Here is a 27,830-nt window from a genome sequence, read left to right as displayed (position 1 = left end):
ACCGGCGTGGGCTCGGTGGGACGCGGGAGGGTAATCCCTGTCAGGCCCGCCTGGGGTGCACGCCTCTGCATACGAGACCCACCCGTAGAGTGCAAGGGGCTGGAATAATATCCTCTTCAAATGCCTCATTTGTCTGTCGTGGCTCGGCATCACCGGCCCCATCCTGAGGTTTGGTCGTCCCGATACACCGCTCGTTGGACTTCATTGACTTTGGCCAGAATTGCATGGTTTGATGACATTCTCCAAGTCCTATCAATTCCTGAACCTTCGTCTCCAACAGAATGATCGACAGCGACAGGGTTTCTGGCCGCCGGCTAATCGCGACTATGGAAAGAGCAGTGCCAGCGTGGGACTGGCAAGAATTGGCTAAAGGCCACGAATGCCAAGGCAAGAGCACTCAACACAGTCTCCAATCGCTTTAAGTCAAGCCATATGGATGTTTGCAGTATATTTATTCCAAATCACTCCTAGAACGGTCGCAGGTTTAACACTGAAGCTTCGAATCGATCCTGGCTGATACTTCGGCATTGGCCCAGTGGGCTTCGCTAGGCTTCGTTATTGGTGAGAAACCATCTCAGACGTACGTAGTAGTTTCTGCCCAGTCTTCAGCGCTTTCGTAGTGGCTCAGCGAGTCCAGGATCACGGCCCCTGGGAGTCAGGATTGAGTAGTACGCCGTAAGTGATAAGATTATTCTTCATGCTGTGGAATTGCAGCCCCGGTTTCCAGAGTTTGATTTCTAGTGGCGTTTGTTAATTTACCGATGATGACAGAGTCAGATTCAAGAAACCTCTTTCCTTTTATAATCTAGGCGGACCCTGGAATACCAACGCAGTAAGAAGCAGTCGAATATAGTGTCGTGACTGATGCGACCGGCTCACAACCTCGCTCGAGTCAAATCATGGCGTACATCTCGGCGAGCCATGGCTTGTTGCAGCCGATGTTCCTCATACTCATGAGCATCCTGTTATTTTTATCGGTCGTCATTGTCTCACTGCGAGTGTTCTGCCGAGTTTTTCGCGTCCACAAAACCGGTATCGACGACTATCTCATCGTGGCAGCGACTGCCGTTACCGTTGGCATGGGGATCATGAACGGGTTTCATGTCGCGGTAGGAACAGGGTAGGTCGTGCTTTCCTCATCACTGTCGCTTGCTTTTTGACGCTCCGCAGTCAGCACTGGCAATACTTAGACCTGCCAAAGGTTCTGGTGCCCACGCTCAAACATTGGTATGCATACTAGCTGGTCTACCCGATCACTGTCGGTCTCGTGAAGTTTAGCATCTTGACCTAGTATTATCGGATTTTCGAGACTAGAAACTTTAGGATCCAAGTTATCGTGGTCGGGATATTTGTCCTCCTGTATACTATTATTTGCACTTTCGTTAATGTTAGAAACACCCTAGGGATCCCGTTTGCTGGGAGTGCTGACGCGTTTGTTGACAGGCGTTCGAATGCCACAGCAAGCCATGGCGAGCTTGGGACCCATCCTTCCCTGAGGGTTGCAACAACCTCTCAGCGATGTACTTCTCGACCGCGGCGATGACAATATTCACGGATCTGGTGATCCTGATGATGCCAATACCTCAGTTAATAAAGCTGAACCTGAACCCACGAAGGAAATGTATGCTTACCTCTTTTGAAATCTTGAGACACGCTTCTGATAGCAGACGTAGATGCCCTGGTAGCAATCTTCTTGACAGGAACATTCGCATCGGCCGCACCAATCGCCCGCCTGAACGCGCTATACAAATATACCGTCACCGACGACGTCTCGTACGATGCCATTCTTATCCTCCTCTGGTCACAGATCGAAGTAAATATCGCGATCATCTCCGCCTCCGCGCCCTCTCTTCGACCGCTGTTCAACCGTATCTTCAAGGGCTCCTCGCACGGGCGGCCTCGCCCCTCAAACTCCCCGTATCCAGGATACGGCACGTACGGACAGGGCGAATCAAACTATCGACGGACACTCACTCATAGGAAGAGTCACGGTGCGATAGAGCTCACCTCTCGCGATGACGAAGCGAATCCTGCCGCAGTGCACGGTGTCACTCGATCTAGTTTCCGAGCTCGAGCGATAGTCGGGGAGGGTAGCAGTCAAGAGCACATAGTTGACCAGTACGCAAACATTACGAAAACGGTTGCGATAGAAATGAGGGGCGAGGGTAGGAGGTGAAGGCGCCAAAACATTAGCAATTGGGATCAAATCTTCCGAGGAACGGAAAAAAAGTTCGGTGTTCGGGATGGGAAATGGCGTGAGAGATTTCCATGTCAGATCTGGAGTATGATGGATGATCTAGATGGATATTCAATTAGTATAAGCGCATGCACAGTGGGTAAAAGTCGCGTTACCTTCATGTGGCACCATTCGGACCCGACAACGGCCGGACCTCATGCTTGCGCGCCGCAAGGGCAATCGAAGGGTTAGCATCGAAAGAACCACGGGCATTCAGTACTTTCTTTAGAGATTGTGATCTGCCTGGAGCATCCACAGATCGACCATCGTCGACATCTCGATCTTAGAAAAGCGATCGTGTGGACAGTAGTGGAGGGAGTTGTGGGTAAGTGCGGGCCGGACTTCGCGCCGAAGGGCCGGAGTTGGTCCGTGACTGCTTTTTGGGGCACGAGAATCAAGATCGCATGATTACAGAAGTTCCAAAGTACGAAGATTCAACGCAGTTAAATCGAGTACAGTGATTAGATAAAAACAGATAACGGGTGCCCAGACTTTTAACAGGGGTATCATAACCAAAGGTCATCAAACATGAGATTACAGAGTACAACCGTCGCAAATCACCCCCGCCAGGAAGAAAGCCACCTCGAATGCCGCCGTATGGGCGGAAGAGGCTCAGTGTACGTGTTGATATTTCGGTACCTTACTGGCGAGGCTGACGGGCTAAACGTCGAGAAGGACTCGAGCTGTGTATCTTGGTTGAGCTTCTTGGAGGCTAAGGTGTCGATCCTGTATGAGTTTGTTAGGGGCCACTCTCACCACTGTCGGTTAGAACTTACAGCATCACGAGCGGGAACAGGCACTCCATAGTATATGCGAAGCGATCAACCTGCCCGGCGACCGTAGTCGCGGACTGTGATGTGACTTGCGACGAGTAGGTTACAGCGCGGGTGATACCGATGAAGCAGAGGCTCGCGACGCGGATCTCTGTCGTACGAAGAAGGTACCGAAAGATGAACCTCGTGGAGGAGACTTTCGGCGAAACCTGATACGCGTTGTGTAATAGACGGATGAGGAAGATGGAGCTCCAGGTCTCGACGAGGGCAATCGTCGTAAAATACCCGACATGAAGGTAACCGATCTGGTGCTGATATGGACCGCCGGAATGAATGGTATTTGCACCGCTTGCGATATCCAAGATCCGGTAAACGAGGATAGTTATGCGAAAGGACGCGATGGCTACTAAGAAGAACCAGAATATGCACAGGAAGATGACGCGTGCTTTATTCCGGAGGGTGTGAACCAGGATCTGGTAGCTGTAGAAGGAGAGGCCCGCCTCTTGTATCTAGGAGGGGGCAATTAGCTATCGCAAACATTGTCAGAAAAATTGGACTTACGAGCCAGAAAAAGTCGGCGAATCCACTTGCGACGGCTCTATTGGGAATCGCATGCTCGGTGGCATAGAATGCATAGTAACAAGCCCCGTTCGCTATCGCACACGAGACAGACACCACGATCGGAATATAGGTCAATGGGCTGGGACGACTAATAAAGAGAGCCCATATGCCTACAAGCGTGACGAACAGCCCGATACTGCTCAAGATTGACCAGCTCAGCTCGAAATATGTTGCCATGGAGAGATGATGGTCAGGTTGGGGGTATGGAGAATCCATCGCGGCCGGTCCCGCATGGGAGCATATGCTGCTGGGGGATAGTGGTTGTTTTCATGCGACGGTGAGAATATTGGAGGAATGAATAGGATAGCAAAGATCGACGACTGATATACGGAGACTGAACTCCTGGGGAAGACATCGAGCCCCTGCGGAGGTGAAACGCTGGCCGTGTGCTGATCACCTCCCCCGCAAATCTCATTGACGGACTAATTTCAGGTCCGCACTAGGTCCGTCGAATCAAATGCGAAGGATGTAATAGCGAGATTCTCTGTTCCGACAGGAAATCCTCTCCGTCCGTTAGTGCTCTTGTAGCTCCGGACGGAGGGCTCTGGTTATGCGGAGTTGGGGTTGAGGGTGGCGACACCATGATCGTGTCTCTGACGTCCTCGACTGTGTCACTAGACCACCTTCTTTAGGCGACAATTAATCACAGCGTCAATTCAAAGGAGCCCAAGTCCCTACATTTGAAGTAGACATCGGGTTCGAGATATAAACTGCCATTGAGAATGGGAGTTCGCTGACAGGTGTGCAGATGAGCTCAGTCATCACCGTATGGCTGGACCGTGCCCTCAAGCTTTGCCGTCTCGACTTGCGAGTTACGATCCATGGAGCACGGACTGAGCTACCTACCACGTTGTCGCTCTTTTGGGGATGGTTGCCAACTTGGAGCGTGTTTGGAACCTAACTTAGATCTAGAATGTCGGGGGAGGCTGGGGAATACCCCGGGGGGTTCGGAGTAGGCTAACTGCGGAATAACTGCCACAAGCATGGAGGAGCACGGCTGATAGATAACACAAAGAGTCAAGTAGCAGGTGAGCCGGCGAACTATGTGCGAAGTAGAACTTGTCTCTCATCGTGCTCCTGTGTAGAGTGAGTCCTGCATCTCCGAGTCGGGAGCTGGAGGCGATACTTCAGTTAAGCTAAACCAACAACAATCGGCTGCGCCGCCGTCTCCGTATAGCTAGTTAGCCACAGAAAGGTGTCGCGCATGGAATTTGAGTTTGCGCCGTTGAAAGCGAAGGAGTTCAGCCGAAATTTCACCGTGATTCAGGCACTGTAAACTCTATACAGCAACCTTCACGGTGATGCGGCCGAGAGTTATATGATTTGGTTGCGCGTATCATTGGATCGTGTGCTATTCATGAGCAACCGGAGGCGGCCTCTCGCTTTAGAACCAGAGTAGCCTTGAACCAAGCGCCAATTTACCAATCCCATTGGGAAAGAAGGGGGTATATGGCGGGCCACTTGTGAGCCCAACACATGAAGCCTCTTTTCACGAGACATATAATAGGTGTGTTGTCTGTTGCAAACCTAGGTCAGAAAGCTAAGTCGGACACTCGTGTTTTTGGGCTGCAAAGTTGATATTCTCCGTACCTGCAGTGTCGGCCGCGCAGTCTACTCCGCAGCATAGGCACAGTTCCTTTGCACGAGGCGATGTTTTCCGGGATTTCCGAGTTCGAGAAATCGGTTGCCAGGCATATTCTCGCACATAAGCTACTGTATGGAGTAGAAACCAGGAGACCTTTTGGCGTTAAGGGAGCTCTAGGGTCTTGGCCTCGGAGCACCTCGGCTTCGTGACATTCGCGGTGGGGCAGGTATGGTGTGATACCGGAAATTGGAGGCATTTATTGGCACACTCGCCCCCTGTGAGTGGGCATTGAGAATTTTCGACATTCAATACAAGGTGGAAGGCCGTGGGATCTTGGTAAGAGGATCTCGCTCGGCTTGAGGATGGATTATGGTGGGCTGCCGAGATGAAGCGAGCTCACTGACCGGAGAGGCCGAGCCGTCGTAGGCTATAAGGGGAAGGAGTTGTAGACAGGCTAAGCTAAGGACTTGGGGTCACTATCTATATGATAGACGCAGATGCCCATTCGGCTACTGCGACTGTGAGTTGACTTGCTGATATGTGATATGCGCGTTTGCAATCTAGCTCTTGAGAATCGGCTGGGCTCCGCGAATGCGCATTGCTCCATAAGCGAGCGCGACATCAATTTACATACCGATCTGGGCTATAGAAGATGAGAACTTTCTCCCCGAGCTGGATGTACTTCGTGCTGGGAGTCGCCGGATCTTAAGTGCGAATTTCAAGCACGAATGCACGATACGCTCCCTCAGATTCGTAGGCTCCACGGCTGTGGATCGTACCCCGGAGTAAGCCGCTGTCATGGAGAACCATATCCGGCTGCGGAGAAAAAGTGGACCTCACCCTTGATTCGATGATGGACTCCGTGAATCAGAGTACTTCGGACTGATTATCGCTGTACCCTGCACAGTGCCTTGGGAGTACTTCTATCTCACCAGTCGGATTGAGAAGGCTCCCGATCCAAATAGCCCTAGTAGTTCGCCGTCAGGCCAAGACCCTTCAAGTATCAGTGAAGCACATACATTCAGGTGATCGAAACTCCGGCGAGTGCCGAAGACAAGTTGATTTCCGATGTTGTTTGAGGGGATAATCCACAGCTTCCCTATTTGGTGAAAGGTAGAAGCAAGTGGACAAAATAGGGTGTTCAACCTCGCAATGTCTCAGCATAGCTGGGATGCGACAATCAAGGTTGACCGGGCGCCGATAGTAGAAGAAAACTTGTGCGAAGAAAGTCCAGAGGGCTGTACATTTGTTCATGCCCGGCCTCGGCCAATCTAGAGCGTATAAAGACCACTGAGCACCCATTGGATACCCTAGAAGTGGACTCTAATGCGCCGTTTCGAACTCTTGAAGCAATATAGAGGATTTCTATGCCCAAGCGGATAAAGCAACCTGCTGAGATGACTGGTCGAGGGGCTTTCAACCGGGCTCTACTTTGTGTAGGAATGATACTGGAGCACAGCAAGTGTCCTTGCGTCGAAGAAAGAGAGGAGCATGGTCAGCCTCTCGGCGATGCCGATGCAGAACATACCCCGGTTGACGGGTATAAAGATGCACATGTTCGAAAGCCCGTTAACCTTTAACTAAAAAGTATATTCTGGAGCGGACAACGGAACTGCCGGGGTGAGACAAGGACTCGGCCAACAAGAAAGCGAGGAAAGTAATAATGCCGTCCTAGACAGAAGGCTCTTCGTATGAGCATAATACATGGGAGAATCTTCCACTCCCAGGACGGATTCCAATTGGATATCAGCCGGCGAGGCGAAATGGCGGTTCAAAAGGGACTGGTAGGGCCTCTGTCGGGAGCAAATCGTTCTATTCAGTTGAGAATGTTGTCAGCAGCAAAAAATGATCCCGACAAGTCATGATATCAGTCGTGGCGCTGCAGGGTGCGCAAACAAATGCAGTATCACAAACAGGGTTAATTTAAGGAAGCGAGTAGTATGATACGTCAGGTCAAGCGGAAGGTTCAGTCGACAAACAAAAATCCGTGTCAGCCGGAGGATCAACCCGGATATGATTGTAATAAGTGGAGGCTCATCGGAAAGCTTTCCCCGACACAATCGGCAGTTGCTATTGACGCGGGGAGACACCTGAAGAACAAGCCGCCGAGCATGTTGTGGAACTTGCCCAAAGTTCTTTGGTCAGATGGTTCGATGAGGCCTAATGTCGCCGACTCCCGAAGCTATCAAATGGCCCTTCGAGAACTGAATTGTCATTTGGTCAAGCCCAGAGATTATGAGAATTGATGAATTCAATATTAATCTTGCGGTGCGATGATAGTGCCCATGTGAAAGTGTTATTTGTCCCTTTTTACCCAATTAGGTAAAAGGTAGAACCGGCAGAAGCCATACTTTCGGCAGCCGGCAAACGACATATCTAACGGGCCCACTCTAGGGCGCGAGAGACCGATGAAGGACTGAGACCAAAGACCAATCGGCTTTGTGTCATCGCGACCAGGAATCTACTCTCTGGGCGCAAGTTCCAGAATACGTTGCCCCGTAAGTAACAGCCCGATGACTGATGAGGGAGAGAATCTGCTATCTTTGCCCATTCGGCTACGGCTGTTCCAGTCTGCCAGGAGACTTCGTCTAGACTCTCGTACTTTCGAGGACATCGGGCCGCAGGGCGACGGCCTGGAAGTGGGGAAGTATCGGCGTACGGTGTAACGAACAACAAAGTCGTCGAGCTGAGGGAATTCCATACCCTACCTGCATTGTCGATCGCCGTTTACTTGAGAATGGGGCTTGCATCACCGGTCGAATCTAACAGCTTCCGCTTGGATTGCCACCGGGAGGTCAAAAGTTCGTGGCCGTGCAACCAGTGAGTTCGGACAGGAAAGAGGCGCATTGAAAGTACGAAGCGCCTTGCCGTACCGCTTGGTTGGAGGCTTCAGAGTGTGACAATGGGTGGGTCACGCCCAAGTCCAATCAACAGCCACGATCCGGATTAGGTGACTGATGAGGCTGCTTGTAGTTCATACGAAACTGAAATCCTCAGAATTGGACGTTGTTTGTGGCACATACTCCGCAGGTGCACAGATGTTACATATCCTAGTGCCTGCCAATCGAAAGAGGCGGCGAAGGGTCATGTACCTACCACAGCGATAAAGAGACCGTCAGCAAGCGCTTTGGTAGAGTTGAAATCATGGAGTATTATACGGAACGTCGAGCATCAAGGATGTGATATGCTTTTCCGTACCAAGAAATTGTCAAGCCAACATTCTTGATGGGTCGTCAAGGCGCGATCCATCAACGCTCGATCGACGATGGTCCTGGCGCTACGGATTGCGGAGCACCAACGAGCACAGAGAGTTTGGGTTTTCGCCGCTTACCTAAACTGTGGCCTTTTGAAGCCTCGAACAATCCTAGCAAATAGCGGTGTATTAATGAAAGGCAAGTTTCAGCAACGGCGCGGAGAATATCTCGACGGCCGCGACCAGGCAGGAAGGCATAGAGCTGATGTGATGCCGCAAATTATGGCTTTGTGTTCCGCACCGTTGCGAGGACTGACTATGCTCGGAAGACGAGGTCCAGCTCGTGTGCCTGGTCTGGCAGGATTTTGTCAAGGTGATTGGAGGACGATGGCAATTAGTGATGCACCGGATCTGTGGTTGTCAATAGAATTGCTTTTTCCTATATTTAGAGAGGAAATCGACGGGGTGAATCATCCGACCTTTGCAACAAACACTTGTTAGTTCGGCGCTCCAGGCGGCTAATGATCGGGAACGCGGTCTTGTGTCAAAGATTTGGAATGGAGCTGATCTCTCATGCTCGACGCCTGGAGCAAGCGCTGGGATTCTGGACCACGGCCCGGCAAAGCCGTCGGTGCCGGATGCAGGAAGGCGGATGCTTTCAGTGGGGAGTGGTTGGCGATCATCAGGCGTGTCATCGCTGGGACGCTGAAGGAACCCACTCTGCGATCAAAGGGGGGGAAAGCAAAGAAGAGAGCCGGCGCTCCCAACGGGGTGGGAAAGCGGCGGTAAGCCAAGCCACAGCTCTCGCTCTCGCTCTCGCTCTCCTTGTTCTCTTCCTGCTCCACACTCCTTCCCCATCTGCTAACACATCCGCCTCCTAGGCCAGATCGTCGTCCGATTGACTCCTGTCATGTCTCTTCATGAATCATTCTGTCGACCCACGTCCCTTTCCGTCGTTTCGACTATCGCTGCCCAAATCTCACCAGTCGCCCAGCGTTCAATACGTACAAAGCCTTGCAACGCACCCGCGAACTAGATCGGGAACACACAAGACCAGTTGGCTTCCAAGCTGCGGTTATGACAGCCGTCACTGGGCTTGCAGCCGCACCATAGGACCTACGTGTTCATGCTGCGGCACCAGATTTCTGACTGCGCCTCTAGAAAGCAAGCCGGAAGAGACCCGCCGATCGTGTGTCACGGCGATCAAGATGTCTGACGACTGGCCTACCTGTTTCGAAAGCCAACTATCTCGTCGGTTCGGCGCATGTCGCTGCGGGAGGCTTATTCCACAGGTGGCCTAGATAAATCCCACCACGTATGACAGAGAGTTGGCCCTTGCGGTTGGTATCCGATTGACCGAAAGGTAGCCCATCTTGGTAGGCGCACTGCTTGCTTTCAATTCCTTGGTCATACTAGCCCATTGTCGTTTTGGCCATTGCTAGGGATGACTGATTCTCTCGTCTATAAAGCTACCTGCCTTTCATACTCCAGGTCTTTGGAAACATTATCCAGCGCCGATTCTTGACCAGCCTTGCCCATTAACCCTTTCGCACCCTTGACCACATTTACGTCTATCTTGCTTATAGAGAATTGTTTACTACCACCGCGGGTCAGAAGACATACTGCCACCTACCTTGAAACAATGGACCAGAACAGTACTACCAACGTGCAGACCACGGCTAGCAAGCTTTCGAGTCGAAGTCTTGCCGAATACCAAGCCGAATTGATATGGATGCACAACAGGACTATCAGCGAACTCAAAGAAGCCAAAGGTACTTCTGGATCCCTAGTCTTGTCTTCACCATCGGTCCTGACCTGCTTCCACAGAAAAGGAGAAGCGAGAAAGGGAGAAGCGCGAGGCAGAACTGAGATCAAGACAATCATCCCAGAAGCCTCAGAAATAGTGGAGATTTGAGTGGATTCATGCATGCATACTGGGCTTGATTATGATATGGGCGTTCCTTTTTCCTGGCTACGAGTGGAATTTCCTGTTTGTGGCTGACCCTGATGAACTGGAGTTGATTCGGTACTCGGAGTTTTATGATATTTTTGCCTGTTATATCGAGGTTAGTTTCGCTTGGTTAGCGAATAGAATGATTCCCTTTGCTCTAGGATGTTGCGCTGTAGATCTGATCTACCGCACCTTTCGCCTTGGTAGAAATGCAACTCTCCTATCAGGTAAGTTGCAGCGCCGTACTCTAAATTTGTTCCCATACTTTTCTGTGTCATGATCTAATGCAATATTCATTTGTCCGAGAAGCTCATAAGCCACGACTGTCAAGGCAAAAGCAACTATGAGAGGAGCCAGCTGCATGACTTTTATCCCTGTTCAATGCCCCTTGCATGGCGACTATCGTTTCACTGGCGCTTACTCGTATAGTATGGGACTTTCCTAACTGCTACCTAGCTTCGGTATGAGCGTTACTATAGAGCCATGGGGTATGTGGATGCCAATTGCTGTCATGCACAGGCTTGAAGATGGCTATACTACAGACCCAGACCTGGCTGAAGTCACTACTCATTCTTCGCGTGGTGGTACTACTTACTCCAATCTCTGAGCCGACCGATCTACTCCGTGCATAGGAAAAAGCAAAGTCGGCCCCAAAAAGCAACCATTATCCGTGCCTTTCAGCGCCCCCACCGCCTTCGGCGAGTGGGTGCGCCACGCTTTTTTCGTAGTCACACTTTCTTTGTTGTTTTTTTGAAATTTAAGGCTATATAATAATAAATTTATTATTTATTAATAAAAAAGTCCTCTCCTGTCTCTTTAGCATGTCTCTTGTTTTTAATTGCCTGCTAAATTGCTTCCTTCAAGCGCTTGGGGGGCTTATATTTATATACTTTTTTAAATTACTTTATAAGCTGCTTCTCTTCTGCCACGCGATCTTTGGCCTTTTTATCCTTAATTAAATAAATTATATTATAAACTTTTATAATTTTATTATGGGATAGCAGTTTAACCTAATACTTATTATAATTTTAGTATTAAGGCTCTTGCGCGGAGCATATTTTATAAATTAACTCCTGTGTTATTTGCAACTTCTCTAGCTTTAACTATTAGTATTAAAAGATCTTGATTAAATTCTGCCTTACTTTATTTAAAAAATTAGTTAATTTCTTTATAATTTTTTCCTAATTTCTTGCAAGCGCATTAATTATTACTGGAGGGCTATTCTTAATGCTAAATAATAGTAATTACAGAGGTGTATGGCTTCCGCGGAGCTCTGGCATGGATATGTTAGGAATTACTAGCTTCTCGCGAAGTTGCTGGATAATTTGGGATTTATTAACTAGCCAGATTCCTTGGTTTTTAAAGGATTCTTAAATAATGCGCTGTGTGAAGGCCTTCTGGTGTACTGGTATAATAACTTTAAGGAATTTATTCTTCCTGTACGGCCGGCTATCCTAGAATAACAAGTTATTATTTAAAAGCCGGAATTATTGCTTATAATTAAGAAAGGGCTTCCCATCAAGCGGCTGGCAAAGGTAAGTTAAATAAGAAAGGAATCTAAAGGGAATAATATTATTAGCCTTATAGTATTATAAAAATTTAAGTGTGAAGTGCAAGCCGTGGCTATTAAATATTAAGTATTAGTTTTTATTCCTCCGTGTACGCTTTTTAGTAGCCTAATTAAATTTAATTAGCTAGCCAAGCGCGAGTTTATTTAATATTTATTTATTTATAAAGATTGCTATTATAGTACTAGCCGGTAAGGCCTTACTGCCTTAATACCAGCACTTTATATAAGTTCCGCTTGCCTTAAAGATAAAGAAGGGATTTATAAGCTAGCTGTTAGCGCAGATATACTTTACTATAGTAATATTTTTACCTTGTTTACTTTTTATAAGATCTGGACAGTTTAATTTTTTAAAAACTTTGCAAGAGCGCCCCTGGCCAGGTTAAAATCTATATTTATTAAAGTTATATACAAGGCGGGCAGGAACACTGTAAAGAAGCACTTTAAGCTTATAATACTAGTTATTTAAAAGCCCTGTGTTTTTTGCTTAAATATACCTTAATTTCTTAATTATTTACTTTACTGGCGCAAGGCCTAGGTGTTCTGGTACATGCTTTTTAAATTAATATGCCTATATCTTGCTAATTATTTTATCCAGAGACCCCGCGCGAGCAAGTGCCTGGTTTACCCATGCCTTTATAATAAAAGAAGTGGGCGGGAGGTTTTATAATTATATTTTTAGAATCTAGTTAATTAAGGCCTTTTCTTAATACAGCTATAGCGTGTTTTACTTTATTATGGTAAGAGTTACTGGTGTTTTTACTTTTTTAATCCGGCTTTGCATCGTGGTTAAAGACACCGTGAATTCTCGCGCAATCTTAGTGATATTTAGTTTTTTTTAAAGATTAGGCGATAGCAACGGCTTTGCTTAATTATTTAAGGTAATTTTTATCAGGTTTAAACATGTTTTATGGTAGTAATAAATAAATTAATCTAGAAGTTAAAAAATAACAAAGAAAGTATGACTACAAAGAAAGCGTGGCGCACCCACTTGCTGAAGGCGGTGGGGGCGCTGAAAGGCACGGATAAGCCTCACTTTCCCGGATCTCACAATTGGATCGTGCAGCTCGAGCTGATTGAGGCGTCGGAGCAGCCGTCGCCCACTCACGCAATAATCGGAGTATACGGAAGACATCGGACTCCACGTGGAAGCCAGGAGCACCCTGTCCGTACGCCACCGTTCGCTTACATCTAAGAACTACTGCACTCTCCATATACCCTTTTCAGCTCCTCGATGAGCTCGATAACTGACCCTTGTCATACGCGGATAGAATTTCCGCGGACCCACGAGGCCCTACATTGCTCTCCCGTTGTGCAAGGCGTTGGAGGCTGTCGCGGCGTCATGTATAGTACTACATTGCGCGGAATCGATCGATGCGGTAATTGGACGCTGCTTCGATTTGGCGATCGTGGTTCTTAGCTGCGGATACAGCCCCTGATAGCCGTCCTTGATTTCCACGACCCCAACAATGCTCAAAGCTGGTTAGCCGGCGCACAATCCTGCAGGAAGCATTAAACTGGTTTGCCTCGCCGCCTCGAACCTCGCCGTGCTGAGTATACGGGATACGACGGTATTGAGTAGTCGGACTCCATGAACCCCTTCCGAGCTTTCAAGCCTCGTTTCCACATGAGCGCCCTGCTACCATGACATGCTTTGTGGAGTATCAGGGGGCTACTACAGCATGCAGCCAGGGTTGTATATGCCCGCTTGTTTATTTGGCCTGGGGCACCAATAACCGGATTCTCCTGCATATCGACATGCACCCAACCCATTGATGCAGGCCGGAGACAGGCCGTCCTCTTTCAGTCATACCAGCGCATCCCAACATGCAATCGAGGAGCCTACGGGAGACACACCGCTAGTCAACTTTACATTAATGAGCCTGACGTCTTACGCGTCCTTGATTCAGGGGGACTGAATCATGACGGCTTGTTGAACAATGGGGAAACAATTGTTGTGATTGGCCCATCGAACCATCTAGAAAAGCAGCGATTGTCAGATCTATCAATAGGGCGCGCACCATCGGTAACCAGCGGTTTTCGAAGAATTCCCCATCAATTTATGCCATACACGCCCCAATCCTTCCAGACGCATCTCGAAAAATGTCGCGCGCCTGGGCAGTTGCGCGATGGCCGATGGATGCGCCCCAGTAGCTCGATTCACCTGCGGCTCGACCTTGTTAGAGCGATCTGGATCGACATGACTCGATAATTAACAGGTTGTGATAAGCGAAGCAAAGAGTTTCGACCCTCGATAGCGTCACCTACGCTACAGTTTCGAGCAGGTTCGGTCATAGGGAGGCAACAAGGTCCTGTAGGTGCGCTGAATCAAGCCTATTTTTAGGTATGGAGATGCTACGAGGAGATCCGATGAGATTAAGGGATTATCACACCGAAGTACGGAGTAGGGCTCCGTACCTAGGTACTGCACTTTGTTGTTACCCTACCTATACGCGTAGCCCTAACACTGCTATACTAGGTTCATGCCGAAGACCTATAGTACTCTCAAGGCGCTTTCCCTTGCAAAATCATCAAAAGCACTCTTGCCTCTATCTGGATCTTTATCAAAACCATCTAGTCACCTATCACGACCATTAGCTGAGCCTTGAACAATTGGACTGACAACCGCCGATCCCCAGCCATCCCGTCGTCGCAGGAATGATACAGTGTGGCGTAAACGCCAACATGCGCTCTGCAGCCCACTACCTAATGGAGATTCGCTAGGATCCTTTTTCCAGAAGCAAAAATGTATTTCCACAAGGGGGTAGGATATCCCCACGGCCGCTATGACCACGCGCTGCAGGGTTAGCTGCCACTGACCTTACATAAGATGGCTGGCTCTACTCCGGAGTAGGCAGCAATGAGTCATGCGTCATTTCTTGGGAGCGGAGAGTGGTGCTGATAGTGAGTCATGATGTTTTTGTAAATCAACTGTGGGCTTTTGGGGAACCCATGCTGGGAACGCGCTTGATACTGCGTTGGCACTCTCGCAAGTCGTATTTTATCGCTGTCTAGACAGGGATGGGCGCCTAGATATTATAGTTAATCCTCGGCATGAAGGCGATGAGACCTAATTAGTGCCAGAGAGCATTCTAGTTATCATCACTAGATAGATCGATCGTGGAGAGCCAGGACCGATGAAACCCGAAGGTTCTATGTGCAATATAGACCGAGTGCCTCTTTCAAGCGCGCGAGGGTACAATCTTTGTAATGGGGTACAACGCAATTCTGACTTGCATGGAACAACTACCGTCCCAAAGAAGCGTGTATAGGAGTCTTTTATCTGATACTGGGGGTCCATGAGTGCTTCAACCAGGTCTCAGAAGGAGTTGTAAAGGGAGTACTTGTTAGAGATTACTTAAGACTCGATGTTTTATTTTCTGACACCTAGGTGTCGGGTTAGAGATGATTATGAGTCACTTTTAGGCGGGATGCTATATGCTTTTGCATACAATACTTTTAATGATATAAGGGATCTCACAATCAGTCTCGCGTACAGCCGGGTAAGCAGAAATATATGTTTCTTACCATAGAGCCCGTAGGCACCCACACTTTGCGAACCTGCTCAGGTAAGAAACGTACAGCACCTTTGGATTGAGTCACCGCCAGGTCAGATGCAAGAATGCCTCTATTCCACAGATGAGACTCACGGAGTCAAGGGTGTAGTTGTACTCGGAATCGGGATATACGGAGCCTGGGACGGAGACGGAGGCGGATGAAAGACCCTCCGGGATAGACACTGACAGCGATAGAGTTCGGCTAGAAGCTCCCTCCAACCTGAAACACCGCCACGTGAGTGCCACGCTGCCTGATGTCATCAACCAGCATCAGCATCAGCATCAGTATCCCAATACGAGAAAGCTGAGCTGGGGATGGCGGTGGCTTGTGTATCAGCCGACCGTGAATGAGTCCGAGTCCAGTCGAGGCCTCAAACCAGCGTGCAGGGAAAGAGCCTCGGCTGCGATCGAAGGATCGGCGTGGAATTCCCCGCTGTCGGGGTCGGAGACAAACACTGGGCCACTAGGAGCGCCCGCACGCGGGATCCCCTTTGTTCTCATACGGAGCGCCCAATCTCTGCGCGCCAAAAGTCATCGACTGCGACCTTGGTTCTTCGCCCTCGGATAGACCGTTCAGCCGTCGAGGCACGTCACATTCCACGCCTTGTTTTTAAAGGTCTTTGATCCCGCCTCTACCACAACAACAACAATGGGCGAGACTGCCTAATACTTTCAGCATGGCGCTCCTCGATCTGGTTGAAACTTATCGGCAGCCTCTCGCTGTCGTGGTTGGTCTCTCACTTGTGTTCTACGTTCTCTCGTACTTTCATCAAAAATGGAGACAACACAAATTTGTAAAAGAGAACGGCTGTGAACCTGTTGTTGGGAAAATACGCAATTACGATCCCTTCTTTGCGCTCGACAGGCTCTACTTTCTGGGCAAAGCGGCCAAGGAACGCAAATTGCTGGAGAACAATGTCAAACGCTTCGAAGATTATGGCAACACCCATCGAGGCCAGCGCATCACCACGCCTATGCTTGTGACGCGCGATCCGCAAAACATCAAAACCGTCCTGTCGCTCAAGTTCAACGACTACAGCATGGGCGACCGCATCCAGATCTTCGGTCCGCTCCTGGGCCACGGCATCTTCACCACCGACGGCGAGGACTGGGCTCGCTCGCGCTATATGATCCGGCCCAACTTTGTCAAAGAGCAGGTCGCACATCTCGAGATCTTCGAAGAGATGATGGACGACCTCTTTGCGCTCATACCCGCCGACGGCAGCACTGTTGATCTGCAGGAGCTGTTCTTCGGGTACACCATCGACTCTGCGACTGAATTCTTGTGCGGCCACAATGTGCACAGCTTGAAGAAGCGTCGATCGGGGGTCGAAACCGATGAGCCTGACTTTGCTGAAGCATTCAACTATTCGCTCGACAATATCTCAAAGAATGGCCGGTACGGTCCTCTGATGTTCCTCAACCATGACCCGAAAGCTGTCGAGTCGCATCGCATCTGCCACGAAACCATGGACCAATTTGTCGACAAGGCTATTAAGTTGCGCGAAAATGCTGGTAATGAGAAGGTGGTCGACGAGGCCGCGGAACGCCGATACATGTTCCTATACGGACTGGCACAACAGACAGGCGATCGCCGACGCATCCGAGATGAACTGTTGAACATTCTGCTAGCCGGTCGCGATACGACGGCTTCACTTTTGAGTAACATGTTCTTCCTGCTGGCAAAGCACCCGAAAATCTGGGCCAAATTGCAAGAAGAGGTCGCGACATTAGAAGGTCGTGCTCCGACTTACGAACAGCTGCGGAATATGAAGTACCTTAAGTACTGTCTCAACGAGAGTAAGTTCAAGTTTAAGCTTCTTCGGACAAATCATCGCTAACCGGTTAGCTCTCCGTCTCTACCCCGTTGTCCCCGTCAACTCACGCACTGCAATCAACGACACTGTCCTCCCCGTTGGTGGCGGCCCTGATGGCCAGTCGCCTGTTTTTGTCGCCAAGGGCACGGCAGTGGCGTATAGTGTCTACGCCATGCATCGCCGCGAAGACTTTTACGGCCCCGACGCGGAGGAGTTCCGACCCGAGCGATGGATAGATCTACGGCCCGGCTGGGAGTACCTGCCGTTTAATGGGGGACCTCGTATTTGCGTCGGCCAGCAGTATGCATTGACCGAAGCGGGATATGTCACGACTCGCCTCGCCCAGCGGTTCTCGGTTCTTGAAAGTCGCGACCCTGGCCCGTGGGAGGAAAAACTAACGTTGACTTTGTCTTCCCACAACGGGACCCTAGTCAGTCTCCGGCATTAGCGAGTCTTATCCCTGTCGAAATGGTGACAAACAAACCACTCAGCTCGGGTGTCGCTCTGCTTTTGTACATGGCGTGATATACCGGAGCAAGACGGGCTGCAGATATGACAATTTCCCCGCTATTATTGTACTATTATGAATGATGACCATTTTATTAAGTTATTCCACAATCTCCGTGAAGCAGCTAAACCTGCCAAGCTGTCTGAAGGACTGAATTTCTCCGGTGCGGAGAAGCGCTGTAATTTCTCCGTCTGCAGGGGTCGCGATCGACAGCTCCTTCAGGCGTAGCTCCGTCAAATTATAAAAAGCCCAGCATGCCCAGCTTGCTTAATCTCCAACTCAAGCACAAGCACAGGCACAGGCACCCAAAATGCGCGGGCTCTCAATCGCCAAGTCGGCCCTCCTCCTAGCCACCGCAGCCACCGCAACCAAGGCAGCCAACTACACAGAATGGCTCGCGGAATCCTTCCTCAGCAAAGGCGTCACCTACTCGCGTAACTACGCCTACGCAGTCCTCTACACGGGCGTCGAATACGCATACAACAAAACCGGCAACCCCGAGTACTTCAACTACATCAAGGCGCAGATCGACGGGGTGGTCAACGACGACGGAACCCTCGTGGAACCCATAACATCGACCCTCTCCCTCGACGACATCCGCATCGGGCGCAACCTGCTCTGGCTGTGGACGGAGACCGGCGAGGCCAAGTACAAGATTGCGGCGGAGGGGCTGCGCAAGCAGCTTGATTTCACGCCGCGTAATGCAGACGGGGGGTTCTGGCACCGGCGCCCGACGTACCCGAATCAGATGTGGCTGGATGGGCTGTACATGGCGTCGAACTTCTACGCGCAGTGGACGGCGTGGTTTGAGCCCGGGAATGTCACGGCGTGGGACGATATTATCCGCCAGTATGACTTGATCGAAGCGCATACCCGCGACAATGAGACGGGCTTGTTGTTTCACGGGTACGATGCTAGCGGTGTTGCTGTGTGGGCTGGTACGTTTTCCCTTCTTTTTAATAAACCCTACCCTACTGACATGTATCACAGACCCCATCACCGGCGCCGCCCCACACGTCTGGAGCCGCGCCGTCGGCTGGTACTTCATCTCCCTCCTCGAGCTGTTGGAGTACTTCCCCAAGTCACACGCGGGGTACAAGCGGACAGTCTCGCGCTTCCAGAGCCTCGCGCGCGCAGTCAAGAACAGCCAGGACGCGTCGGGCGGGTGGTGGCTCATCCAGGACCCGCCGTACCCGGCCGACCCGCGCAACTACATCGAGAGCAGCGCGAGCGCGATGTTCACGTATGCACTGCTGCGCGGGGTGCGGCAGGGCTTTATACCGGCGCGGGAGTATGGCGGTGTTGCGAGGGATGGGTATGCTTTGCTCACGGAGGAGTTTTTGTCGGCCAATGCGAATGGCACGTTGAATTGGGAGGGGACCGTGCAGGTGGGGAGTTTGAGTGGGAATGGGTCGTTTGAGGTATGTTCTTCTCCTAAGGTTTTTTCCTAAGGTTTTCTTTTTCGTTTCGGGGGTTATGGTTGTGTGCGGATGGGGCTGACTTTGCTATCTAGTATTATGTCTCTGTTCCTGTCGTGCAGAATGATTATAAGGGTGCTGGGCCTTTTATCTATGCGAGCTATGAGCTGGAGGCATATTGAGTGAAGGGGCGATAGATCATTGCTAGACGTCTGATGCTGGCTACCTATGCAGCCAACCAAGCGACATATCACTGTACAGTTCCGACTCACCACAACGCTACTCTTTTGGAAACTATAAATGACAAGACATTCTCTTGCAACGACGACTACATGCTGGCTCACCATTAGGACATTGGATGGCATCAACGCGGTTAAATTACACTTTGGTACAAACCCGACACCACGAGAAAAGTTCATCACGGCATCAGAAACAACAGAACAACCGAGCGAGCCAACTGCGGCTGCACCTTGTACTGCCATCCAGCATGCCATCGGTCTCGTTGTCAGTAGCTGTACTTGAGGAGGTAGGCGTACCAAAAGCAGAAGCAGAGAGCCCTAAGGTAACGAGCTTTGCTCTGACGGGCTCAATAGGCATGGCTATAGCTGTAGCAGTAGCAGGAGCAAAAGTAGGAGGAGTAGAGGGTGCTGGCTCACTCACAGTAATCAGCTTCGGAGTAGCAGGGGTGATAGTTATGGCAGTAGCAGTAACCGTGGCCGTGGCAGTAGTGGCAGTAATGTCAGCAGTGGCAGTAGTAGCGGTAACATTTGTGCCCGCAGAAGACCCAGACTTGGACTCGGCGTCAGTCTCAGTCTTAGACTTGGCGTTAGCATCGGTGCTATAGTTAGTCTTAATAATAGTGACAGATCTAGTTTCGCCCATCGCGTTTCGGTTCCCAAAGGGGTTCTCAGGCTGTTCCGGATCCTCCTTGATCTGGTTGTAGTAAGCCCATGCATTGACGATCGTCTCGCGATCATCGCGATTCAGAACAAGGGACTCAGCGTAGAACTTGGTGGACATGACTGTGTACTGAGGGTTTCAGAATTGCAGAGTAAGTTCTGGTTGGAGACTTTGAAGGTGACGGGCTCTTGAGGAAAGAAGGTTGGCTTTTTTTGAGTTATTTTTGAATGGTTTGGGTTGAGTTTAGGAGGAAGCCGACAATGAGGATTTATAGCGTCTGTTAGAGACTTCTGTAGATGGGGAGCATGGTTAAGTGAATGGGCTGTTACAAAGAATACTCCCGAGTACTTATTTCGCAGTGAATGGCGGGTAAAACATCCTCAAAGATGCTTGGTTCTCTAGCTGTGTCATGATATATAGCTCTTTCTTTCACTTTGTCCTCTGCCTTGTTAAATGTCTGTATAAGATACCCAGATCTGCCTTCATTCTAGGCAGCAATACTTTACCACAATTACTCAAGCGACTGCCTAAGATTACAACTCCCTCTCTTGCATCATCTATATCTTACTCACAAGACTACCACCTACATTCCCAGAATAGGCTCAACATGGAACTAACGTGGACGACAAGGTCGATTCCGCTGTGGACCATAGCGCTAGCCCTACCACCAATCCTGAGTTTAGCACTCGTTCTTATCCTGATACCGCTGTCGCCACTGCTTCTATCCCTGATACTCGCGAATATCCTTCGCCAGATCTAGGGCAGAGTTGGTCGGTTTCTCTATACCTCATTCGCTGCCATTGCCGCCGGGGGAACCCCAGAGATCCAAAAATCAAGCCTCGTTATATGGGTAGCGCAGACTGGCCTCCTGGGCTGCCCGGTCGCTTTAGCTGGTCTAGATAAGACGTGCCTATCGCGCTCTCTCCTGCTTGTGAACTTTGTATAGTTATTTTCAGTCATGTCATAGAATCAGTGTTAGCGGCGTTTGTTGCTTGTTATCAATATTCGATTCGAGTCCCATCGTAGATTCTATAATTAATTGAGCTTATCTAGAGGTTCGGGGTAAACCCGAATATCTGGGGCTTTTGTACTGCCATATACTTTCGTAGAGTGCATAAAGTTTACGCAGTTAGGGTTGAACTGGGCCGTGCCCTAAGGTCTACGGGTGCTACCAGTACGGTCTGAACGATGCGCATGGATCTTGATGACCCATCATCCCAATCAACGCTGTGGACAACACTTAGATTCTCAAGTCTTATCAGTCTGCCTAAATTGGAGATATCGTTGAAATCACCGCAACACCTTATTAAACAACAAAACATACTGCAAAGCGCCATCAAAGACAAATAACAGTAAAAGCTCTTAAAAAGTACCACAAACAGTCAGGAAGAGAATCAACATGTCAATTCATATGAACTAGTCGAATGGGGGCTTGGATCTCTTAGGTACAAAATGATGATCTGCGTATTAATCATCCAGCAGCGTGATCCTGAGCGTCGAGCAGCTCATCACATCTTCCACTATTGGATAGGCTCACATCTCAAAACGAGTGTTACACTATAGAGAGTAGACCGGCGGCGGGTCATCTGTTTCTACAAAGCATTATCTAGATGGTATCCTCAAAGAACCATGAAACTTACCCGAGTCAAGCCACTCAACAACTGCACCCAACGCCGCAAATCCGTCATAACGCACTGGTACCCAAGATCACCGCGCGAGCGAAACCTCGCCATATCCTGCAAGCTGTTAGCAAACAAACGAGATCTCGACACAAAGAGAACCCTTGGCAAGAAAAGAAAAAAAAAAACAAAAAAAAAAACGGCTTACCATAAAGGCCGCCGGGATAAGAACCTCACCTCGCCCCGGAAGCACTGCATGTTCCAGTGAACTGCTTCACGATTGTAGGATGGTGGCTGGACTGCGCGGTTTAGGGTGAAAAATAAGGCGGGCGTGGTGTTTTCCCACAGGGCATAGAGAAGGTCCTCTTTGTTGAGGTCACCAATGTAGCATCCGCTGTTGGTGGGCGAAGACACTTTGCAGATGTGAATGGTTATTAAAGTAGATAAAAATGTGGAGTGTGAGGGTCAATCTGAGTAAAAGTGGCATAGGAGAGGGAGAAACTTGCGTTTATTTATATTGCCTAATATCTTTGAGGAACGCAAACATCACAAGTTACATTTGGTTATTAATGTTCATTGTGATATTAGTAATTGTACAGTTATACAATGGCACAAGGAGAATCTCTTTGATCCTGTAAGGAAAAAAAAAACACGAATTTCTTTGGCTCGAACAAAGAAGACATGTAAAAGGCCTTTCAGGCTAGTACAAGATCTTTATTCTAGAATAAAGATAGTGGTGGTATACATAAAGAGCGAGAACTCTTTGTTAGTTTGGGATACAGAGAGCCTTGTACAACGCATGGGTTGTACATCATGATGGAATTCAAGCGCCTAGAGTCGGTAGGCCGCCTCAACCCCCATAAGCATCACGATGTACCTGAAGAACTCCCAATCTTTCCATGATAAAGGAAATGATCGAAATGGAGAAGACCATCGGCGGCAGGGTTTATGTTGCAGATGTGGTGCCTGCGTAGATATCTCGAAGAGCTGCTACAAAGCCGCTACATTACAAACCAGATCAACATACGAAGAGAATGGCGTTTGTTACCGCAAAGTATTTGGACGATTAGAGGTTTCATTGCACGGTTAAAGGTAAAACGACTATAGAACTAGCTGAGAACAGATGGAGAGGGCATCTTTATTAGAAGAAGAGAGAATACAGTCACGCAGCCTCTTGTATTGAACTTCAGGGTCCTGGAAAGGATATGAGCATATCTCGGCCATAGAAACAAGTTAGAAATAGGGAAATGACTATAAGGGGGCGGAGGATAAGAAGGATAATCGCCAGCACCCAAAGAGGCTGAAGCAAAAGCACTATAGGGTGGAGGAGCGGCATCCATTACTGTATCTCCTTGACGCCCCTGGTCAGCCCTAGGCCCTGTATGCAAAGCTCTCATGTAATCGACAACGGTCTTGGACGAACCTGTCCCGTTATGTTGATCATAACCACGGGGTTCCACCTCGTCACCTGGTAAGTTTGCTCTAATTACCCTTCCTTGCACCAAGTCTGTGAAGCACCAGTTCACACGACGCGCTTCAACCAGTGCATCCCCCGCGTTAAAAAAGTCAGTACGATGGCGATGGGCGGGTTTGGATGCCTGCCACAGTGTCCTCAGGAGTGCAGGTTTATCAAGACCGCTGATATTGACAGTTTCAACTGGAACAACTGACGCGAAATCAGTTAACGGGTAGTGGAACCTGACCCAGTCCACAATCGCCTGGAAACTGCATGGCCTGTTGTGCGCATCGTACTCGGTTGGGTCTGTCTCATCGCCGCGTAGCCAGGCTCGGATTACCCTGCCCTGCACCAGGTCACGAAACCACCAGTTACACGCCTCTGCCTCAACCCGCGCATCCTCTGTGTTGAATACATCGGATTGGTTCGAAGGGAGGTTTCTGATGACTTCCATAGGTATTCTAAGAGCTTGAGTTTATCAAGGCCTGTGATATCGACCAGGTCTGCCATGTCTTCCTCCAGTTCCATTTCAAAAGATGAACGGCGACCAAACATCATTGGTAATGGACTAACAGCGTGGGTTTTGACTTTTATAGGTTGTAATCTGATTTTCATGTATTGATAGTTGATTACTTTTGCATTTAGAAGCGGTGGTGAGGCTGTATGTATGCTATTTATGTTACACTGGTGAATTGGGCAGGCATGAGTGCCTTTGAATGAGAATAATAAAAAACGAATAAAGAATGGTACTGATGACAGAAGGACATTTTAGAGGGACAAAGTGTAGTACTTTATAGTAACAAAGGACTAATAAGCAGACAAAGGAAGACTGGGCTGTTGTGTGAGTTTATACAACCCTATTACGTGGCTCCGCGTAAATATTATCCAATAGATGTAGTTTGTCTTCAAGATCCTTTCAATGAAGGGACAAATTTTCCGCTTTGTTTTCCAGCTTCCAAAGGTCATCTGAAGACCTAGTTACCAGAAGGGACAAGAGAACCTGCGCAAATACACTCTAGGATGCGTTGGCGGTTCTTTTTAGCCCTAGGTGTATATGGTATGGGAGAGGAAAGGTACGCGAGAGCGGTGGAAATAGCCAAGTGGACTTGAAGTCCCTTCTGCGAAGCATCAAATAAATGGCCACTACCAACGTAGGTAGCCTACGGTATCCGCCGAATAGATCTAGTGATCGCGGGGTTTTAAGGAAGACATGATATATAAGGTCACAGATTCTGCCACCAGGTGGGTACGGCACGACGAAACTTGACCACGCATAATGAAGAGGGAAGATACGGTAGAACTTTGATATAATCTGTACGCATTGCGTAGATAACCTGTAATATCAGCAAGGATAATAGCAAAAGATTTTACTAAAATATCATGGATGTCTGAGAAGTGATCCTAGAAGGCTGCTACAAAGTCACCTTGTTATAATCAGTACCATATATATTTGAAGGTTGCCAATTCACACTGCGAAGTAGTTATGCAAATAGAGATTTGATTGCATGAAAGTAATCAAATAACCAGAAACGACCGTAAAACGCACCAATTATCAATCGATATCTTGGTGGCGGTAAAAGAGGGGAACTTGGAGGATGCGCACAAGAAGACGCCAACATGCAATCCCTCATTTGGCAATTAGAAGAGACAGCAGGTAGGTAGGTAGGAACACTCAAGCAGGGCCCAAACAAAGTAAGCAAAACCCCCGGCGGTAACAGAGACTTCGAGTGCTTCAATGACTACTAGTAGTATGTTTGTACGGCAAAATGGTAGACTTGAGACCGGTTGTTTTGAGTAAAGGTATTCAGGATATATATGGTTCTAGTAGATCAAGCCCACGAAGTACTAAGAATGGCAGAAGGTCAAGGCACTCGAAATACAAAACTAGTAACTAGTCAGCCAAGTATTTATATATAACCGTAACCGGCATCCTACCTACATGATTACTCCAGCTATTCAAGGCTCTAGATGCTGCGATTAGCACTAGGTAAAACGGGAACCGAAGAAAAAGTTGGAAGGGGAGTAAACACATTGTACGTACGATGAGCGTTAGAACTAGAACCTAGGTTGGCAGGAGAACTGGCAGTATTAGCAGGGGCCTAAGAACGTGAAAGGATGCTAAGTCGGAGGGTATTGCCTGCCCCTGTTCTCTTCCTCTTAACACACCCTAAAGCCAGGCGTACGGGTTACGCTGATCACACGAAGTACCTATAGCCATCCCATAGGTACCGCAGATGGACCCTCACCTTTTTCTCCTGTAAATAGGTAGTTAAATAACTGATTTCAAGGTCTTACTGCGGCTACATAGTATGGTACTATACATGCATAGGTACTATGAGTTTACATACCCATTAATTAACCTAGTAATGGTAATTTAGAGTATTGTTCTTGGCCTACCTGCGTTTAGCGCCTAGAGTCTAACCTAGCGGTTTTAACAAGCTCCTAGCTATGGATAATGTATGGCGAGTGCCTAATATTGCTCTTCTTTTACTACCATAGTAGGCAGCGCATTGAGTGAGTTGACTTAATTTAATACAATTTCCTTGTGCTTCTCTATCTATATACCTGGCCGCGTCTTCGCCTTAAGCCGTGCATATACAAAGACAGGAACACTACTATAGACTGGATAGGTCAAGTCTGCGCCGATCAAGAAACAAGGAGGCTCGAAATCAGGTGAGGGCTGCGCAAGACCCTCCAACTAGTAGATGGTCGCTGGGGTAAAACTCCAAAGATAGGCAGCTTCAAAGCATTTATTCAAAGAGCTAGCTTCCTGGGCGTTCATATCAACAAGTCTTCCAGAAGGATCAACAGCTGGGAATACCCTTAGGTACGAACCAAGAGGTTTGGAGATTTCAGTCGTACTAGTTAACGAACAGCTTGAACCACAGTTCCCAGGGCGTTGCGAATACTCAAAGAGGGACCGCATAGTATTATCTCTGCAATTTCGTTGTTCAATCTGTCGCATTCATGGATTCCTTGTGCTGCTCTGCTCTGTCCAGAATTGCCATTGAAGGGCTAGTTATCATAGTAATATCTCTGATCTACCATGATGTCAGTCTTCATTCGAACGGAGTACAAGAAGACAAAACATAATACGTAAACTTGAATCAGCTATCCTATAGCGAATGCTACAACATAAAACTCTTACAGTACCTTCCTCGGCTGGACAGATATGGACACAAAGACTTAAATACGAGCGTAACCCAAAAGCACACCGCAGCCCTAAAGCGATACACAAAGCAAAGCAAATTTACGCAACCAAAGAAACCTAACCAAAAAGCCTCCCAAGGCGCCTCCGAAAGCCCGCTTTCTGACCCCTCGCCTGCCCACCATTCCCAGCAGCAGCCTTACGCACACCCCTAGGCACACCCCTAGCAGGCGGGACAACTGCCACAGCCCCCGTACAAGGCGCTGCCCTAACAAGCGCGGCCCTCGCAAGCCCCTGCCTCGCCAGACCCGCCTCAAAGTTCACACCAAGCATACCCACGCCGACGGCAATGCGCTTAAAGGCACCGGGCCCATTCCACGCGTCATATCCCGACGGATCGACCTCGGACCCCGACAGGTTCGCGCGGATCAGCCGGCCCTGCAGGTAGTTGAAGTTCCAGTTTGTGTGGGCGGCTGCGCGAAGGGCGAGCTGCTTGTTGAATACGGGTTGGGTTGGCAGGTCTGGATGGTCGAGGAGGGGGTAGGAGCAGCGCCAGAGGGCGTACAGGAGGTTGAGCTTGTTGAGGTCGCCGATGTAGACTGTTGTCGTGGGGAGGGGGGTGAAGAATGTAGTTCTGGGCATATGAATGGCTGGTGGAGCCTTCTCTTGGATATATTTGTTAGAGGAAATAGTGCAAGAGTTGAGTAGTTATGGTAGGCAGGGTAGCGATATATAAACGCAGTTGGAATAAATAAAGCACTATACAGCGCCCTTTATAGAAGGACACCCCCCCCCCCCCCCCGGGTGATTTTACACGCCGGACGTATGAAGTTTGTGCATGTGGCGGAACTAGACTGCCAATCATATCAAGGATGCTGAGGTAGTTATTGCCAGGGCTCTTCGACCTGGAACATGAAACATATGGACATGAACTATCCTTTGTTAGACCGCACAAAGGAAGAAAATCTTCAGCTTTGTTTCCATGAGGAGATGACACCGTTCAGCGTTGCCTTGGTCCTTTCATGCCTCAACCCCCTTCCAGTGGCAGATCAACGCTAGTAAAACTTGTCCTTAGACTCCCCTTTGACGTCTGTTTTAACGCTTTTATTGACCTTTGATACTGCATTCAGTGCAGCCGCACAGATAATAATCACGACAAAGAGATGTGAAAGGGGTACAATGGAAAGGTTCTCTTTAAAAGAGTGGAGAGGATAAGTACCACTCGAGTCATCTGTTTGACTTGTGTTTCATCATCATAACATTCTTGGTTACGCAATTCCATCCTCAGATCGCTCCTTAAATGCCAGGATGACCTTCAGTAGTAGATACTACATTGGCGATTTGAGGAAGGCCAACCTTCTCCAGGCTCTATGGCACAACGCCAAACCAACTTGGCCGCCAAAAGACGAGACACCATATGATAAAGGACAAGCTGTGGACCAAGCCGAGAGACAGAATTGGAATTTTGGCAGCCTACAGGG

The 27,830-nt window shown here is 48.9% G+C and overlaps 6 protein-coding genes across 6 annotated transcripts; 3 read left to right on the top strand and 3 right to left on the bottom strand.

Annotated features, from left to right (window-relative positions):
* Window positions 1–899: 899 nt before the first annotated feature.
* On the top strand, window positions 900–2,176 carry BDW74DRAFT_168622 (uncharacterized protein; the record flags this gene model as incomplete). Its single annotated transcript, XM_073726870.1, has 6 exons — window positions 900–1,120; window positions 1,171–1,207; window positions 1,241–1,258; window positions 1,292–1,387; window positions 1,444–1,621; window positions 1,674–2,176. 6 exons carry the CDS (start codon window positions 900–902, stop codon window positions 2,174–2,176), a joined length of 1,053 nt encoding a protein of 350 aa, XP_073582949.1.
* A 617-nt stretch (window positions 2,177–2,793) lies between these two features.
* BDW74DRAFT_168621 (uncharacterized protein) lies at window positions 2,794–3,807 on the bottom strand (the record flags this gene model as incomplete). Its single annotated transcript, XM_073726869.1, has 3 exons — window positions 2,794–2,962; window positions 3,013–3,518; window positions 3,571–3,807. The coding sequence occupies 3 exons, from the start codon at window positions 3,805–3,807 to the stop codon at window positions 2,794–2,796; spliced, it is 912 nt and encodes a 303-aa protein (XP_073582948.1).
* Window positions 3,808–15,341: 11,534 nt separating this feature from the next.
* On the bottom strand, window positions 15,342–15,821 carry BDW74DRAFT_33028 (uncharacterized protein). Its single transcript, XM_073732538.1, has 2 exons — window positions 15,455–15,821; window positions 15,342–15,382 (listed from the first exon to the last, which is right to left on the bottom strand). The coding sequence occupies exon 1, from the start codon at window positions 15,742–15,744 to the stop codon at window positions 15,526–15,528; it is 219 nt and encodes a 72-aa protein (XP_073582947.1). The 5' UTR covers window positions 15,745–15,821; the 3' UTR covers window positions 15,342–15,382; window positions 15,455–15,525.
* Window position 15,822: 1 nt separating this feature from the next.
* Window positions 15,823–17,933, top strand: BDW74DRAFT_33005 (cytochrome P450). The gene is made up of 2 exons (XM_073732536.1): window positions 15,823–17,283; window positions 17,333–17,933. The coding sequence occupies exons 1-2, from the start codon at window positions 16,161–16,163 to the stop codon at window positions 17,746–17,748; spliced, it is 1,539 nt and encodes a 512-aa protein (XP_073582946.1). The 5' UTR covers window positions 15,823–16,160; the 3' UTR covers window positions 17,749–17,933.
* Window positions 17,722–19,530, top strand: BDW74DRAFT_33013 (glycoside hydrolase family 88/105 protein). The gene is made up of 3 exons (XM_073732537.1): window positions 17,722–18,746; window positions 18,799–19,229; window positions 19,322–19,530. The coding sequence occupies exons 1-3, from the start codon at window positions 18,119–18,121 to the stop codon at window positions 19,406–19,408; spliced, it is 1,146 nt and encodes a 381-aa protein (XP_073582945.1). The 5' UTR covers window positions 17,722–18,118; the 3' UTR covers window positions 19,409–19,530.
* A 6,939-nt stretch (window positions 19,531–26,469) lies between these two features.
* BDW74DRAFT_179303 (uncharacterized protein) lies at window positions 26,470–26,991 on the bottom strand (the record flags this gene model as incomplete). The annotated part of the gene is made up of 1 exon (XM_073729439.1): window positions 26,470–26,991. The coding sequence occupies one exon, from the start codon at window positions 26,989–26,991 to the stop codon at window positions 26,470–26,472; it is 522 nt and encodes a 173-aa protein (XP_073582944.1).
* Between the last annotated feature and the right edge of the window lie 839 nt (window positions 26,992–27,830).

Source organism: Aspergillus multicolor (genome assembly GCF_047715735.1).
Source record: "Aspergillus multicolor strain CBS 133.54 unplaced genomic scaffold BDW74scaffold_16, whole genome shotgun sequence".
In the NCBI taxonomy this organism is placed as follows: Eukaryota; Fungi; Ascomycota; class Eurotiomycetes; order Eurotiales; family Aspergillaceae; genus Aspergillus; species Aspergillus multicolor.
Note: the sequence above shows the minus strand (reverse complement) of the source record. Positions and strands in the feature narration are given on the sequence as shown.